Below are 16358 nucleotides of genomic sequence, written 5' to 3' on the forward strand. Positions count from 1 at the left end.
TTGTATTACAAAAGTGTTAACGAATTACATTTATATTATTTAGATAGTAAATACAAAACTGATTTTTAATTTTGACCAATGTTGACCTTAAAAGTAATTTTTAATTTTGACCAATGTTGACTTGAAAAGAGACCAACTTTGGTCACTAATTATCCAGAATTAATTGGTCGCTAATTTTAAATAAGATTTATTTATATTTTATAAAATATTTTAAATAATAATATAATTATTAAACGTTAGAACTGGCTCCCAAAATAGCGACCAAAGTTGGTCGCTACTTGCTTCCCCTTTCATAACCGACCAACTTTGGTTGCTAACTTTGAATTATATTTATTTATATTTTATAATTTTTTTTAAATAATAATATAATTATTAAAATTTTATAACTGGGTCCCAAATTAGCGACCAAAGTTGGTCTCTATCTGCTTCCCCTTTCGTAAGCGACCAACTTTGGTCGCTAATTTTAAATTATATTTATTTATATTTTATAATTTGTTTTAAATAATAATATAATTATTAAAATGTTATAGGTGGGTCTCACTTTAGCGACCAAAGTTGGTCGCTAATTTCAGTATTTCTTTGACCAAGCAAGTCTGACTAGTCCGGTCAACATTTTGACCACATTATCGACTAAAGCGACCAACCTTGGTCGCTAATGTTTTTAGAATAATTATTTAATTATTTTCTCCAATTTAGCGACCAACTTTGATCGCTTTTCTTGACAGACCAATTTTGGTCGCCAAATTTTGGTCGCTTTTTTTTCCGGATTTCTAGTAGTGGGATGACCTCTAATTATCAGAGGGCTTTGTTCGATTTTCTTGATTCTCACCCAATATTCATACTCAGTTTTGGGCAAACTAATCCGGATTCAATTTTCTTAATTATCACTAGATGATGTACTCGTGCCATGCACAAGCCCAATCGTTGCTCTTTTTCTTGTTTCTTCCTTTCAATATTTTTTGATTTGATCTATAGCTAATTACACACTTTGTTTGACTTAGAGAGAAGAAATACAATAGGCTTTTGCATAATAATGTATAGAACCACAATTACCAGTATTGTCATTTATCTTCTTTTTTTTATGTACATTTTATTTTTTCTAAAATTGTATTATAACTATGCCAATCACTTTATAATACTTGTCGACACTTTATTGTACAAAGATTATACAATACTTCAAATACAATTTAGAGTATTTCTATATAGATTTTATACTTTTTTATTTTAAAAAATATTCTGCACCACCAAATTTTAAATCGATTATTAAAATATGATTAAAAAGTCAGTTGAAACATAAGTCGTGATGTATTTTCTCATTGTTTAAATTGAATATATTCTTTTACTCTTTTAGTATTTTCAATCGTATTAATGTATTAATTTTTTTTTTCATATCAATCAAAATTTGAATAATAAAATAAATTAATTTTATTCCCAAATATTTGATGATAAGGTGTGTTTTTTTGGGGTTTTTTGAAATGATAAACCTGAGTTTTTGTTATTTAGAAATTGTAACAAGAAAATTTGTAGTTCTTTCTAGTTTAATGACATGTCTTAATAATTTAATAAAATAAATTAATTTTTGCATCGCGCTAAATACTAATCAAATTGACGTCAAATTGAAGCATTACAGTTTTTCTTAGTTTCATTTGATATGATTGAGATATTATTTAGGGTGTAATACAACTTTATTCACCATAATTATTTGTTGAGCCTTTTTAAAAATAGTTAATTCTATATATATGTATTTTGAAATCTATAAAATGTTGGATTTTTTATTTAATACAGAGGAAGTACCCAACTAACTTTGATCATAGAGGAGAAGTATAATCCTGCATAATGATACTTCTCATGTTGCCTAATATGTAATGATTTTTAAAGGAAATTTTTTCCCAAATTAATTTGCTTAATTTTTGGTTTAGGTTATTCTCAAGTCATGTTTTAGAGAGGGAATTCTTTTTATGCAATTTGAATAAATACTAAATTTCTATATTCAAAAGGGGACTTGAAAATATATTTTATTCTTAAATATTTTCCCTAATTTTATAAAGTGTTCCAATTGAAATTTAATTTAATGAGAACTAAATGATATGAATTGATAATAGTATAAGAACATCTTAACTTAAATCTACATAAATTATCTCCACTTCTTTTTCTTTTTTAAAAAATCTTCTTTACTAAAATAGGTGATGAATAAAACAAAGTGTCTCAGTTACTTTTGATTTTTTCCGTTAGTAAGAACCCACAATCTGTTATAAAATAAAAGCAATTTAGTAAAACATGAACAAGAAATAGAGATAGAGAGAATGAAGAGATTTTCTTCTTCAATTGTGTATTTTTCCTATCTATTACAAGGCCTTTATATAGGCATAAAAAGTGAAGAAAATATGTCATGGAATATGTCATTGAACATACAAATTATGTCATTGAATATGTCATTAAGCATTTTAGATGAAGATCATGGAAGAAGAGTAGACATCCACCATAATGTGATATTCATCATAACACTCCCCCTTGGATGTCCATAGATAATGTGCCTTGTTAAAAACTCTCTAAAAAAATATTGGGATGTACATAGTTATTTATGATATGCATTGCTTGCTGCCTCATTAAAAACCTTACCAGGAAAACCCAGTGGGACAAAACCTTGGTTAAGGAAAAGAGTGCAGCGTATAGTTACTCCCCCTGATGAAAAATCACTTAATGTCTCGAAGACGACGCATTCCAATCTTATATATCAGCTTTTCAAATATTGAGGTTGGTAATGCCTTAGTGAACAGATCAGCCAAATTATCACTTGAACGAACTTGTTGTACATCTATTTCACCATTCTTCTGAAGATCATGAGTGAAAAAGAATTTTGGTGAAATGTGTTTTGTTCTATCTCCTTTGATATATCCTCCTTTCAATTGAGCTATGCATGCAGCATTGTCTTCATACAATATTGTTGGAATATTCTCTTTCGAAGAAAAACCACATGTTTGTTGAATGTGTTGAGTTATAGATCTTAACCAAACGCATTCTCGACTTGCTTCGTGAATGGCTATTATCTCTGCATGATTTGAAGAAGTAGCAACCATAGTTTGTTTTGTCGAACGCCATGATATGGCTGTACCTCCACTTGTAAATAAATAGTCTGTCTGAGATCGACCTTTGTGTGGATCAGACAAATATCCTGCATCTGCATAACCAATCAATGATGGCTTGGATTCGTTTGAATAAAATAAACCCATATCAATGGTCCCTTGGAGGTATCTGAATATATGTTTAATACCATTCCAGTGTCTTTGTGTTGGCGAAGTACTAAATCTTGCCAATAAACTTACTGAGAAAGCTATATCTGGTCGGGAATTATTGGCAAGATACATTAATGCCCCAATTGCACTAAGATATGGTACTTCGACATCAAGAAGCTCTTCATCATTTTCATGAGGTCGGAATGGATCTTTCTTTATATCAAGTGATCTCACAACCATCGGGGTACTCAATGGATGTGTTTTATCCATATAGAATCGCTTTAAAATCTTTTCGATGTATGTTGATTGATGGACAAATATTTCATCTTTCATATACTCAATTTGTAGACCAAGACAAAATTTTGTCTTTCCAAGATCTTTCATTTTAAATTCTTTCTTCAAACAGTCTACTGTTTTTGGAAGCTCCCCAGGAGTTCCAATGATATTTAAATCATCAACATACACAGCGATTATAACAAATTCAGATCCAGACCTTTTTATAAAGACACAAGGACAAATTGGATCATTCTTGTACCCTTCTTTCAACAGGTATTCACTCAGGCGATTGTACCACATACGACCTGATTGTTTCAATCCGTATAAAGATTTCTGAAGCTTTATTGAACAAGTTTCTCGAAAACTTTTATATGCTTCTGGCACTTTAAATCCCTCAGGTACTTTCATAAAAATTTCGTTGTCTAATGATCCATACAAATAGGCTGTAACAACATCCATTAGATGCATATCAAGTTTTTCTTGCACTGCCATATTTATGAGATACCTGAAGGTGATAGCATCCACTACAGGAGAATATGTCTCCATATAATCAATTCCAGGCCTTTGGGAAAACCCTTGTGCCACAAGTCGTGCTTTATATCTAACGACTTCATTTTTATCATTTCGTTTCCGCACAAAAACCCATTTATACCCTACTGGCTTTATGCCTTCAGGTGTTCGAACTATGGGTCCGAAGACTTCACGTTTTCCAAGTGAAGTTAACTCTACCTGGATAGCGTCTTTCCATTTTGGCCAATCATTTCTCTGTCTACATTCATTGACAAATTTTGGTTCAAGATCCTCATCTTGTTGCATTATTTCAACAGCAACATTATAAGCAAAAATGTTATCGATAACAACATTATTTCGGTTCCATCTTTTCCCGGTTGAGACGTAACTTATTGATATCTCTTCATTTTCATTATTTTCAAGTACCTGGACCTCCCCTAAGGTCTTATCATTTGTTACGTCTTGGGGCTCTTCTTGAGCCACTACCTCCGTGTTATGTTCACTTTGATCATTTGCTCCTTTTCTTCTTCGAGGATTTTTATCTTTAGAACCGATTGGTCTACCACGTTTCAAGCATGGCTTAGACTCATTTGCTTTAATTAATTGTCATGCCGGGATATCAACTCGAATTGGTGCATTAGCAGCTGGAATATGTGACTTGGTCACCCTTGGTAGGTCAGTGAATGCATCTGGCAATTGATTTGCAATATTTTGCATATGAATAATCTTTTGAACCTCTTGTTCACATTGATTTGTTCGAGGATCTAAATGAGATAGTGATAATGCATTCCAATCTATATTCTTTTTCAGCTGCTTATTTTCTCCCCCTAATGTTGGATATACTGATTCATCAAAATGGCAATCAGAAAATCTTGCCGTAAATAAATCTCCAGTCATCGGCTCTAGATATTTTATAATTGAAGCAGATTCATATCCAACATATATCCCCAACCTTCTTTGAGGACCCATCTTTGTGCGTTGTGGTGGAGCAATTGGAACATATATCGCACAACCAAAGATCCTAAGATGAGAAATATTTGGCTCCTGACCAAAAGCCAATTGCAATTGGGAGACTTTATGATAACTTGTGGGCCTTATCCGCACAAGTGATGCTGCGTGCAAAATAGCATGACCCCATACTGAAATGGGAAGTTTTGTTCTCATAAGCATTGGTCTAGCAATTAATTGGAGGCGTTTGATCAATGATTCTGCTAGACCATTTTGTGTATGAACATGAGCAACCGGATGCTCAATTGTTATCCCAGTTGAAATACAATAATCATTAAAGGCTTGGGATGTAAACTCACCAGCATTATCAAGACGGATTGTCTTAATTGCATAATCTGGAAATTGTGCTCTTAGCTTTATTATTTGAGCCAACAATCTCGCAAATGCCATATTGCGAGTTGATAGTAAGCTCACATGTGACCATCTTGTAGATGCATCTATCAAAATCATATAATATTTGAATGGTCCACATGGAGGGTGAATGGGCCCACATATATCACCTTGTATACGTTCCAGAAATGCAGGGGATTCCATCCTAACTTTAATAGTTGGGTCTAATAATTAATTTTCCTTGAGAACATGCAACACAAGAGAATTCCTTAAATTGAAGAATTTTCTGATTCTTCATTGCATGTCCATGTGAATTCTCAATTATTTTACGCATCATATTAGAACCAGGATGGCCCAACCGGTCATGCCAAATAATAAAATTATCTTGATTAGTAAACTTCTTGTTTACTACGGCATGTGTTTCAATCCTGCTAATACTTGTGTAGTATAAGCCGGAGGAAAAAGCGGGTAACATTTCAAGCACATATTTCTTACCGGACGTTATTGTAGTAATATAAAGATATTCAATCTTTTCATCATTTGTAGTCTCAATATGATAGCCATTTTGGCGAATATCTTTGAAACTTAATAAGTTTCTTTGAGATTTACTACAATATAGTGCTTCATCAATAGCCAAATTTGTTCCTCCTCGTAGTAATAAATTGGCTCTTCCAGAACCTTCAATTAATCTTGTACTAGCGGATATTGTATTAACATTCGCTTCTTTCATTACCAAATAAGAGAAATATCTCTTATCTTTTAAAATAGTGTGTGTTGTAGCACTATCCAAAAGACGTATATCATCTTTATTAATCTTGAGTCCAACTGAAGACTGTGGAATTTTCATATTCTTCATAAAAAAGACAAATAATACATCATAAGAAATATGAAAGACAAGCAAAAAAAATATTAAGAAATACATTAGAAATATAGAAACTAGCAATACATGATGCATTAGGAAAATACACTCAAGAAAAAATAAACTAGTTGCAAACATAAACATAACAACTTTTATAACTTCATTCCCCAGTAAGATGATTCATTCTTCAGTCAATATCCTCAAAGAAGTCTCCAACTTCTAAATGAGTAATATTTGTTAGGCCTTCAAAATCATCATCTTTATATGCAGGATGTGCCTTAGAATCATATTTATTTGAGGGACCTGCTTCATCATTATTATTTTGAAAGGTCAAGTGTGCCTTCACATTATTTTCTTTTTTCTTGAGGGAGGCTTGATAAAGTTTGACAAAATGTTCTGGCGTACGACAAATGCGCGCCCAATGACCTCTCATACCACATCGGTGACACATACTAGCTTTACCTTTTGAATGATTAATTTGAGAACCCTTATTGTTCTCCAATTTATTTCCACCATAATGACGATAATTATTTCGCCCCCTGCCACGTTCACGTTTATGACCATGTCCACGACCACGGTAATTATTTTGTTTTCTTTCAAACTTATCATATGTTGCTACAGCATTCACTTCCGGAAATGGAGCTGACCCAGTAGGACGGGCTTCATGATTTTTCATTAATAGAGTATTATTCTGCTCAGCCACAAGTAGGCATGTGATTAACTCAGAATATTTCTTAAAACCTTTTTCACGGTATTGTTGTTGTAGCACCACATTTGAAGCGTGAAAAGTAGAAAATGTTTTTTCCAATAAGTCCTCATCTGTGATAGTGTCTCCACATAATTTTAATAGAGAACTTACTTTAAAGATAGCAGAATTATACTCACTTACAGTTTTAAAGTCTTGCAACCTTAAATGTATCCACTCATACCGAGCTTTTGGTAATACCGTAAGTTTTAGGTGGTCATATCGATCCTTCAAATTAATCCATAATTCAAGTGGATCTTTTACTGTTAAATATTCAATTTTTAACCCTTCATGTAAATGATGGCGAAGGAAAATCATGGCTTTCACTTTATCCTGATTTGATGCTTCATTTCCTTGTATAATCGTATTTCCAAGACCTTTAGCGTCGAGGTGAATTTCAGCATCAAGGACCCATGATAAATAGTTCTTCCCGGTGATGTCAAGTGCCACAAATTCAAGTTTTGATAAATTTGACATAGTGAAAACTATCATAAAAGATGAATAAGTTAGAGAAATAATTATAATAATAAACAATTAATGAAACAAATCGATTAAGGTAAAAGAAATAAAAATAAAGCTATATCATGTTAGCAATCTACTATTTCATTTTATTCATGCCATAAAATAGAAACTATATATTGTTTCATTTCACTTTATATTATTGATATATATATATATATATATGTTAATAGAATTTAACGTTTTATTAGTTGCAGTGACTAGATAATGTATACACTACATACATATGCATACATTTTTTTTAATGGTATTGTGTCAGGTGTGAAAAACAACATGATAAACAAAAATATGAAAAAGGGAACAACAACATGAATGATGTAAATTATCAAAAATTGCAAAGAAAAATTTAGGTTGTAAGAATTAAGCATATGATATATGTACTGCCATAAATAAAATGATTATAATGATACATACCTCAATAAAATATGGCTCAACTTAGCTGGAGTTAAGAATAAAATTAGAGCTTCGTGCTGATAACGTGTTATAAAATAAAAGCAATTTAGTAAAACATGAACAAGAAATAGAGATAGAGAGAATGAAGAGATTTTCTTCTTCAATTGTGTATTTTTCCTATCTATTACAAGGCCTTTATATAGGCATAAAAAGTGAAGAAAATATGTCATGAAATATGTCATTGAACATACAAATTATGTCATTGAATATGTCATTAAGCATTTTAGATGAAGATCATGGAAGAAGAGTAGACATCCACCATAATGTGATATTCATCATAACACAATCAAATTTTTGAGCCTATTATACAAGCAACCAATGCAGTTATATTTTTGAAATGACAATAATGCCCTTGGTCGACCTCCTCTTCTCTCTTCTATATAATAGAAAATGTATTGGCTCTCGGTGCTATTCATTTTTTTGACTCTTCCTATTTTATACGGGTTTTTTTTTTTTTAAAGTTTCCATCTTCTCCTCCTTATAAGAAATTACGCGCCCTTTCTACTTTCTCGAAAACAAAAAATAAAATAAAACAAAATAATGCAAGAAGAAACTACTTACTCCACCACTCAACATGAATTCTTAATTACCGTTTATTAGATTTTAACATTGGTTGCTTTGCCTCATAAAGCGGAGCCATTACTCACAAAAGAGAAGAAATGAAAAAACCAAACAAAAGTGGGGAAATGGCAGAGTGAACAACGTAACATGGAAATGTCCCCCCCCCCCCCCCCCCCCAACACCAAATAAATATATATATTAATGATGCCTGGTGGTGAAAATTGTCGTACCAGCCCGTTGACTGCCACCATCAAGACTCGTCGGAGACCAGTGGATTTTGTCGAATACGCAGAGGAAAATGGCAATGGAAAAGTTGATTTTACCGCACAAAACCTCCACCAGCTTGGTCATCATCAGCATAGAACTAGAACGGTTTCCCTAATAAGATATATGAGACCAGGAAGATATCTGGGCCGTTGGATTTTTGGAGCATTATTGTTATTAATGGTTTCAACCATGTTTGTGAAGATTATGCTGATACACTTCTTTCTTAGAGTCAATGCCACGATGAGTTCCCGTGATTTCTTGCAACTTCCACGTACTTCTCTTGAAGTACGAGACCTCATGCATGCTAAGGTTAATTTCCATTTTCTTTGTTGTCAAAATATTCAAATTTATGATTATATTTTCCCCACCGTTATCAAATGCATGCATAAAAGAAAAAAGAGGAAATCTTTTACATTAATATTGTATCTCTATATATGTTTGAATGATATTGTACTCATTATGGATTATGCTCGATGTCTCTCCTCAGAATAGTGAAATCTGGATGAACCCTGGAACTGATAAGTATTATAAATGCATTGCTCGACCAATTAAAGAGATAAGTATGTATACTTAAAAGTACTTAAATATTTTGGCTTTGCTTATTGAATTTTACACCTTTTCATTTATGCGATTTCTGTAAGTTGTGAAACTCCCTCAGGAGACAAAACTATCAGCAATGGTTATATTCTAGTTCATGCAAATGGCGGATTAAACCAAATGAGAACCGGGGTAAGACTTTATTGCCAGCTTTAAGTTTAATTATAGGTTTTGGCTTTTGAGTTATTGGTGCTTCTATATGAGTTATAGGTAATATACTTTACACAATATGTGTGTTTTAAATTAACTATTGCTAACCATCTGCATTGAGCATAATTATGACCAAGAAAAGAGGATAGATAACCTGCAGCTACAACCAGTCATATTAGAGCTCTTAAAATTAAAATTCTTTGTACAGTGAATATAAATCAATTTCATCTTTTATTTATTTATAGTCCGCACCTGGGTGCTTTTTATCCGTAAGTTCTAATATCCGTGAGTCGAGAGTGAAAATCAATTAAATCAACTGTATGAGTAGTACTTTTGAAGTGAAAAAAGCTCAAAAGTGGTAAATTATAGCCTATTGAGTTTTATCATGAATTATTCAGAGGATAAATAGTTTAGAACTTTCTAAGCTAATTAATCCGCATACATACTGATTTTTTCATGCATACACTACTATCATAGGTTAAACTACATTGCTAGTGTAAAAAAAATCTATCATTTGTCAATATTTATAACTTAAACCCTTTAGTTTATCTGTGAAAACTACTAATTAATTTGCTAAACTTTGTTGCAGATAAGCGATATGGTAGCGGTAGCAAAACTAATGAATGCCAGCTTGGTTGTTCCCTTGTTAGATCACAAATCCTTTTGGACAGATCCTAGGTGAAAAATTAATGTACTTCCAATATTCTACTGCATCTCAAATGAAGAGAATTGCATGCATCTTACCACTGATCCTTTTTTTTACAGTGAATTCAAAGATATATTTAACAGGAAGCATTTCATAAGAGCTTTGGAAGATGACATTGAAGTACTGGAGTCTCTTCCTCCAAGTCTTGCAAATGTGAAACCTCTTATGAAGGCACCTGTTTCTTGGTCAAAGGCACGCTTCAGATAAATTAAATATGGATGGTGTGTTTCTGCTTGGCTGATATATATCTAAAGTAACAATTGTTGGTTTTGTGCAGGCCAGTTACTACAACAGAGAGATTCTGAAGCTATTGAAGAGACACAAAGTAATAGAATTCACTCATACTGATTCACGACTCGCTAACAATGGCATCCCAGATTTTATCCAAAAACTCCGCTGCCATGCCATGTATGAAGCACTTCGTTTTACTGAGGAAATTGAACAACTTGGAAAAAAGTTAGTAAACAGACTCTGGGAAAATGGTGAACCGTATATAGCTCTCCATTTGAGGTACAAAAACAAGAATCTTGAAAATTCACACCCCTCCATCTTTTCCATTTTATATGATACTCTTTTCTGTCTAGTTAGTCTATTCCAAGAAGAGTGACACATTTCTACTCTTTGGAAACTCTTTAACTGTGCTCTTATAGCCATAGAAATGTCATGACACCTTTAAGAGCACAAGTTGTAAGGGTACATATATACTATCGATCTTCGTTAGTAACTAGAGAGTTACATTCATGACAGATATGAGAAAGATATGCTGGCTTTCACAGGCTGCAATCACAACCTTACCAGAAAGGAATCTGAGGATCTTCGAAAATTAAGGTACAAAACCAAGCACTGGAAAGAGAAAAGGATAAATGGAACAGAAAAGCGGCTACAAGGGGGGTGCCCAATGACACCTCGAGAGGCTGCCTTGTTTCTCGAGGCAATGGGATATCCATCCAACACTAAAATCTGCATAGTTGCAGGAGAGATTTTTGGCCAAAATGGATTGAAGGTTCTTCAAGAAAGGTACCCAAATATATATTCCCATTCCAATTTGGCAACAGAGCAAGAGTTGGAACCTTTTATGCAAAGGCATAATCAGCTTGCTGCACTAGACTATATTATAGCTCTTCACAGTGATGTTTTCCTCTACACCTATGACGGGAATATGGCCAAAGCTGTTCGTGGTCATCGTCTATTTGAAGGCTTTCGGAAAACCATCAATCCTGACAAGTACGTAAAATCAATGGTCAATTCGTACAATTTATTTTCTTGCTTGCCTGTGCTATAGTTAAATAGTTTTGTTCACTTGTTTTCTGTTCTTTCTTTGACATGTTAGACTTCTTTCAGGAAAAATATTGTTAGACTTATTGATGAAATGGACAACAAGAAGCTAACTTGGGAAGAATTTGCGACTCAAGTTAGGGGCTTACATGTAAACAGGACAGGAGCACCAAATGCTAGAGTTGTTGGTGATTCACCAAAATTGGAGGAAAATTTCTATGCAAATCCTTTCCCTGGTTGTGTTTGTCCAAGACCAGAAGAGAAGAGCAAATGACTGCTGAGGTATTAGAAACAATAGAAGGCAATATAAGCCTAATTGCTTATAGGCTTCCAATGGCTAAATTTTGCAATCTCAGTCGCAGATGGAGAAGTCTGATGAGTAAGTTTCTCCTCCGCCGCACAGAGCCAAAGACCAGTTAACTCGGAGCCATATCGGATTTATTGTATATATCATACTCAGCTTGCTGATTCTTCACTAATTGAACATTTAGAACGGGGAAAATCCATAAAAAAATCAAGTACAATTACTCAATAGATAGATGCTTATACAAATCAAGTTTACATATAAGCCATCAGATTATTTAAGCATGTATATATATTTAACTTCTGCTTTGCGGACAGTGTTGAATTTGGCAAATCCCACATCGGTGGTTTAGCCATTTGGTAGGGAATTTTTCCCTATGAAAGGAGGTCTAATGTTTAGGATTTAGATACACCTCTCATTTGCCTTCTTATCTTTTTAAGGCATTTGTATCTTCTCTCTTTAGTATTATTTCACTTGTATTTTTGGAGTGGAATAAAATATTGGTTGTGTCCGAGGAAGTAGGCAAAATTGGCTGAACCTCGTAAATTCTGGTGTTCCTTTTATTGTTGCTTTATTGTCTTATTTATTATTTGGTGGCTGTCATAATTTTTGGTATAGTAGTTGTGACTCATTCACACTATATACATTTGGCTTCCGCAACAACTGGTATCAGAGCCAAGGTACTGTCTAAGTATGCTCTGTTGTTGCAGCATAGTCTGATCTTCCACATCAGAAAAGATTTATCTTGGTAACTAAGTCAAGGTTCTATCTGAGTATGCTCTGTGGTTGCAGCTTAGTCTGATCTTCCACACCAGAAAGGAAATAATCTTGATTTGTGTCGTCAGCTATTAAATAATATTTGTGTCAAAGATGGGAGACAATAAACAAGAAGAATTTACATCAAGTGTCAATAATACGTCATCATTGGCATCTTCGCTTATGACAAGAATTGTGTCAAATGCGAAATTTGCGGTAGAAATTTTTGACGGGTCAGGACATTTTGGAATGTGGCAAGGCGAGGTTCTAGATGTCCTTTTTCAACAAGGGCTAGATCTTGCCATTGAAGAAAAAAACCCATATGTTATTGGAGAAGAAGATTGGAGAATTATCAACCGTGTTGCTTGCGGTATCATTCGATCCTACCTTGCTAGAGAGCAAAAATATCCATACACAACGGAAACTTCTGCAAGTAAATTATAGAAAGCACTGGAGGATAAATTTTTGAAAAAAAACAGTCAAAATAAATTGTACGTGAAGAAGAGACTGTTTCGCTTCACCTATGTTCCTGGTACCACAATGAACGAACATATCACCGGTTTCAATAAGTTGGTCACAGATTTGCAAAATATGGATGCAACTTTTGATGATGGTGACTTGGCCTTGATGTTGTTGGGGTCACTTCCTGATGAGTACGAGCACCTTGAAACTACTCTACTCCATGGGAATGACGAAATTTCTCTCAGAGAAGTTTGTTCGGCTTTGTACAGCTATGAACAAAGAAAGGGAGATAAACAAAAGGGCGGAGAAGGAAAAGCACTGGTTGTGAGGGGTCGTCCTCAAAATCAAATGAGGACAAAGAAAGGAAGATCCAAGTCAAGATCTAGACCCAGCAAAGATGAATGTGCCTTTTGTCGAGAAAAGGGACACCAGAAGAAAGACTGTCCGAAGTTGAAGAATAAGGCCAAACATAACAATGGAAAGGCTATTATGGATTCAAATGTAGCTGATTGTGATGATTCAGACTTCTCATTAGTTACAACAGAGCCATCAACATCATCAGACATATGGTTGATGGACTCGGCTTGTAGCTATCATATGTGTCCCAACAGGGATTGGTTCGTGGATTTTCAAGAAGGAAAATATGGAGTCATCCACACAGCGGATAACAGCCATCTTACCTCATATGGCATTGGTTCAATACGATTAAGGAACCATGATGGAATGATCAGAACATTAACAGATGTTCGATATGTACCGGATTTGAAGAAGAATCTCATCTCTGTGGGAGCCCTAGAATCAAAAGGGTTCAAAATCATTGCAGAAAATGGAGTGCTGAGAGTATGCTCCGGTGCACTAGTGGTAATGAAGGCCAATCGGAAGAAAAATAATATGTACCGTTATCGCGGTAGTACAGTTATTGGGACAGCGACAGTAACATCCAGTAACGAAAAAGAGGCAGGAGCAACCAGGCTATGGTACATGCACTTGGGACATGCTGGAGGTAAATCCTTGAAAACTTTATCAGATCAAGGATTGTTAAAAGAAGTAAAGGCTTGCAACTTGGAGTTTTGCGAGCATTGTGTCAAAGGGAAGCAGACAAGGGTTAAATTTGGTACAACAATCCATAATACTAAAAGGTATTTTGGATTATGTACACTCTGACGTTTGGGGTCCTTCCAAAACACCTTCATTGGGTGGGAAGCACTATTTTGTAACCTTTGTTGATGATTTTTCCCGAAGAGTGTGGGTGTATACAATAAAGAGCAAAGATAAAGTGTTGGGAATTTTTCTCAAATGGAAAATGATGGTGGAGAATCAAACAGGCAGGAGGATCAAGTGTATTCGCACAGACAATGGAGGTGAATACAAAAATGATCATTTCAATAAGGTTTGTGAAAATGATGGCATCGTCCGACACTTCACTGTCAAACATACACCACAACAGAATGAAGTGGCAGAACGTATGAACCGGACCTTGCTGGAGAAGGTACGGTGTATGTTGTCCAATCCTGGCTTGGGCAAAGAATTTTGGGCTGAGGCAGTTACATATGCATGCCACCTCATTAATCGTCTACCATCTGCTGCTATTGATGGCAAGACACCATTTGAAAAATGGTATAGAAAGCCTGCTGTAGATTATGACTCTTTGCACATATTTGGCTCAACTGCATATTATCATGTGATAGAATCAAAATTGGATCCAAGGGCAAAGAAGGTTATTTTTATGGGGATTACTTCTGGAGTCAAAGGATATCGCTTATGGTGTCCTATGACAAAGAAAGTAATATTCAGCAGGGATGTTACCTTTGATGAATCTGCTATGGTAAATAAGGTAAAAGAAGATACCAAACAAAATGAGGGTGCTTCTAAGCAGGTGGAGTTTGAGGGAAAATTTATTTTTCCTACACAAGAAGCAGAGGAGGAAACAAATGAAGATTATCCCCTGGAAGAAGAGCCAGTATAGAGGGAGATTCCAACTCACGAACCTCAACAACAACTTGAATCAATTGTAATTAGCAGGCCAAAAAGGACAATAACAAAACCTGTTCGTCTTATAGAGACGGTTGCTTGTGTCGCCTCAATTGTAGCTGATGATGTTCCTACCACTTATAAAGATGCAGTCCAAAGTTCAGAAGAAGATAAATGGAGGATTGCCATGAATTATGAAATACAATCCCTTCATCAGAATCATACATAGAGATTGGCCAATCTCCCGAAGGGAAAGAAAGCAATTGAGTGCAAATGAGTATTTGCAAAGAAAGAAGGATTTCCTAACCAAGAAGATGTTCGCTACAAAGCAAGATTGGTGGCCAAAGGATATGCTCAAAAGGAGGGAATTGATTACAGTGAAGTGTTTTCTCCAGTTGTCAAACATTCCTCCATTAGAATTATGTTGCCTTTGGTAGCACAGTTGGATTTGGAACTAGTTCAAATGGATGTAAAAACAGCGTTTTTACATGGAAACTTGGAGGAGGAAATCTACATGACTCAGTCAGAAGGATTCAAAGTTGCTGGAAAAGAAAATATGGTATGCAAACTTGAAAAATCATTGTACGGATTGAAACAATCTTCTAGACAATGGCACAAGCGATTTGACAAGTTTATGTTGCGGCAAGGGTACAAGAGAAGCAAATACGATCATTGTGTATTTGCGCAAGCTTGAAGATGGTTCATTTGTATATCTTCTCCTATATGTTGATAATATGTTGATAGCTTCCAAGAATTCGGAAGAAATTGATAAGTTGAAGATTCAACTGAAGAAGGAGTTCGAGATGAAGGATTTGGGTGAGGCAAAGAAAATTCTTGGCATGAAGATAATAAGAGATAGACGTTCAAAGAAACTTTGTTTATCTCAGAAAGAATATTTGAAGAGAGTACTACAGCGCTTTGGCATAGATGAGAAGACTAAGCCAGTTAGTACTCCACTTGCTCCCAATTTTAAGCTAAGTACTACAATGTCGCCAAAAGATGAAGCTGAACGAGAGTATATGTCAAAGGTACCATACGCAAATGTTGTTGGTAGCTTGATGTATGCAATGGTATGTACGAGACCTGATATTTCACAAGCTGTTGGAGTTATTAGCAGATATATGCATAATCCAGGAAAGGAGCATTTGCAAGCTGTGAAGTGGATTCTACAGTATATTCATAATATTGTAGATGTTGGGTTAGTTTTTGAGCAGGAATGCAATCAGTCTGTAGTTGGATATTGTGACTCAGATTTTGCGGGTGATCTGGACAAACGAAGATCAACTACTGGTTATGTGTTTACTTTTGCAAAGGCACCAGTTAGTTGGAAGTCTACTTGCAGTCAACAGTTGCTTTGTCTACAACAGAGGCAGAGT

At 34.6% G+C, this 16358-nt stretch overlaps 2 protein-coding genes across 2 annotated transcripts; one reads left to right on the plus strand and one right to left on the minus strand.

The window, feature by feature from the left end:
* Positions 1-6243: 6243 nt before the first annotated feature.
* LOC142166539 (uncharacterized) lies at positions 6244-8030 on the minus strand. Its single transcript, XM_075225922.1, has 2 exons — positions 7895-8030; positions 6244-7446 (listed from the first exon to the last, which is right to left on the minus strand). The coding sequence occupies exon 2, from the start codon at positions 7436-7438 to the stop codon at positions 6404-6406; it is 1035 nt and encodes a 344-aa protein (XP_075082023.1). The 5' UTR covers positions 7439-7446; positions 7895-8030; the 3' UTR covers positions 6244-6403.
* Positions 8031-8679: 649 nt separating this feature from the next.
* On the plus strand, positions 8680-12074 carry LOC107763162 (O-fucosyltransferase 19-like). Its single transcript, XM_016581619.2, has 8 exons — positions 8680-9070; positions 9249-9321; positions 9420-9490; positions 10098-10186; positions 10274-10406; positions 10492-10724; positions 10962-11438; positions 11556-12074. Exons 1-8 carry the CDS (start codon positions 8696-8698, stop codon positions 11761-11763), a joined length of 1659 nt encoding a protein of 552 aa, XP_016437105.2. The 5' UTR covers positions 8680-8695; the 3' UTR covers positions 11764-12074.
* The last annotated feature ends 4284 nt before the right edge of the window (positions 12075-16358 follow it).

The sequence above is a fragment of the Nicotiana tabacum genome, chromosome 11 (assembly GCF_000715075.1).
Source record: "Nicotiana tabacum cultivar K326 chromosome 11, ASM71507v2, whole genome shotgun sequence".
NCBI classification, from domain to species: domain Eukaryota; kingdom Viridiplantae; phylum Streptophyta; class Magnoliopsida; order Solanales; family Solanaceae; genus Nicotiana; species Nicotiana tabacum.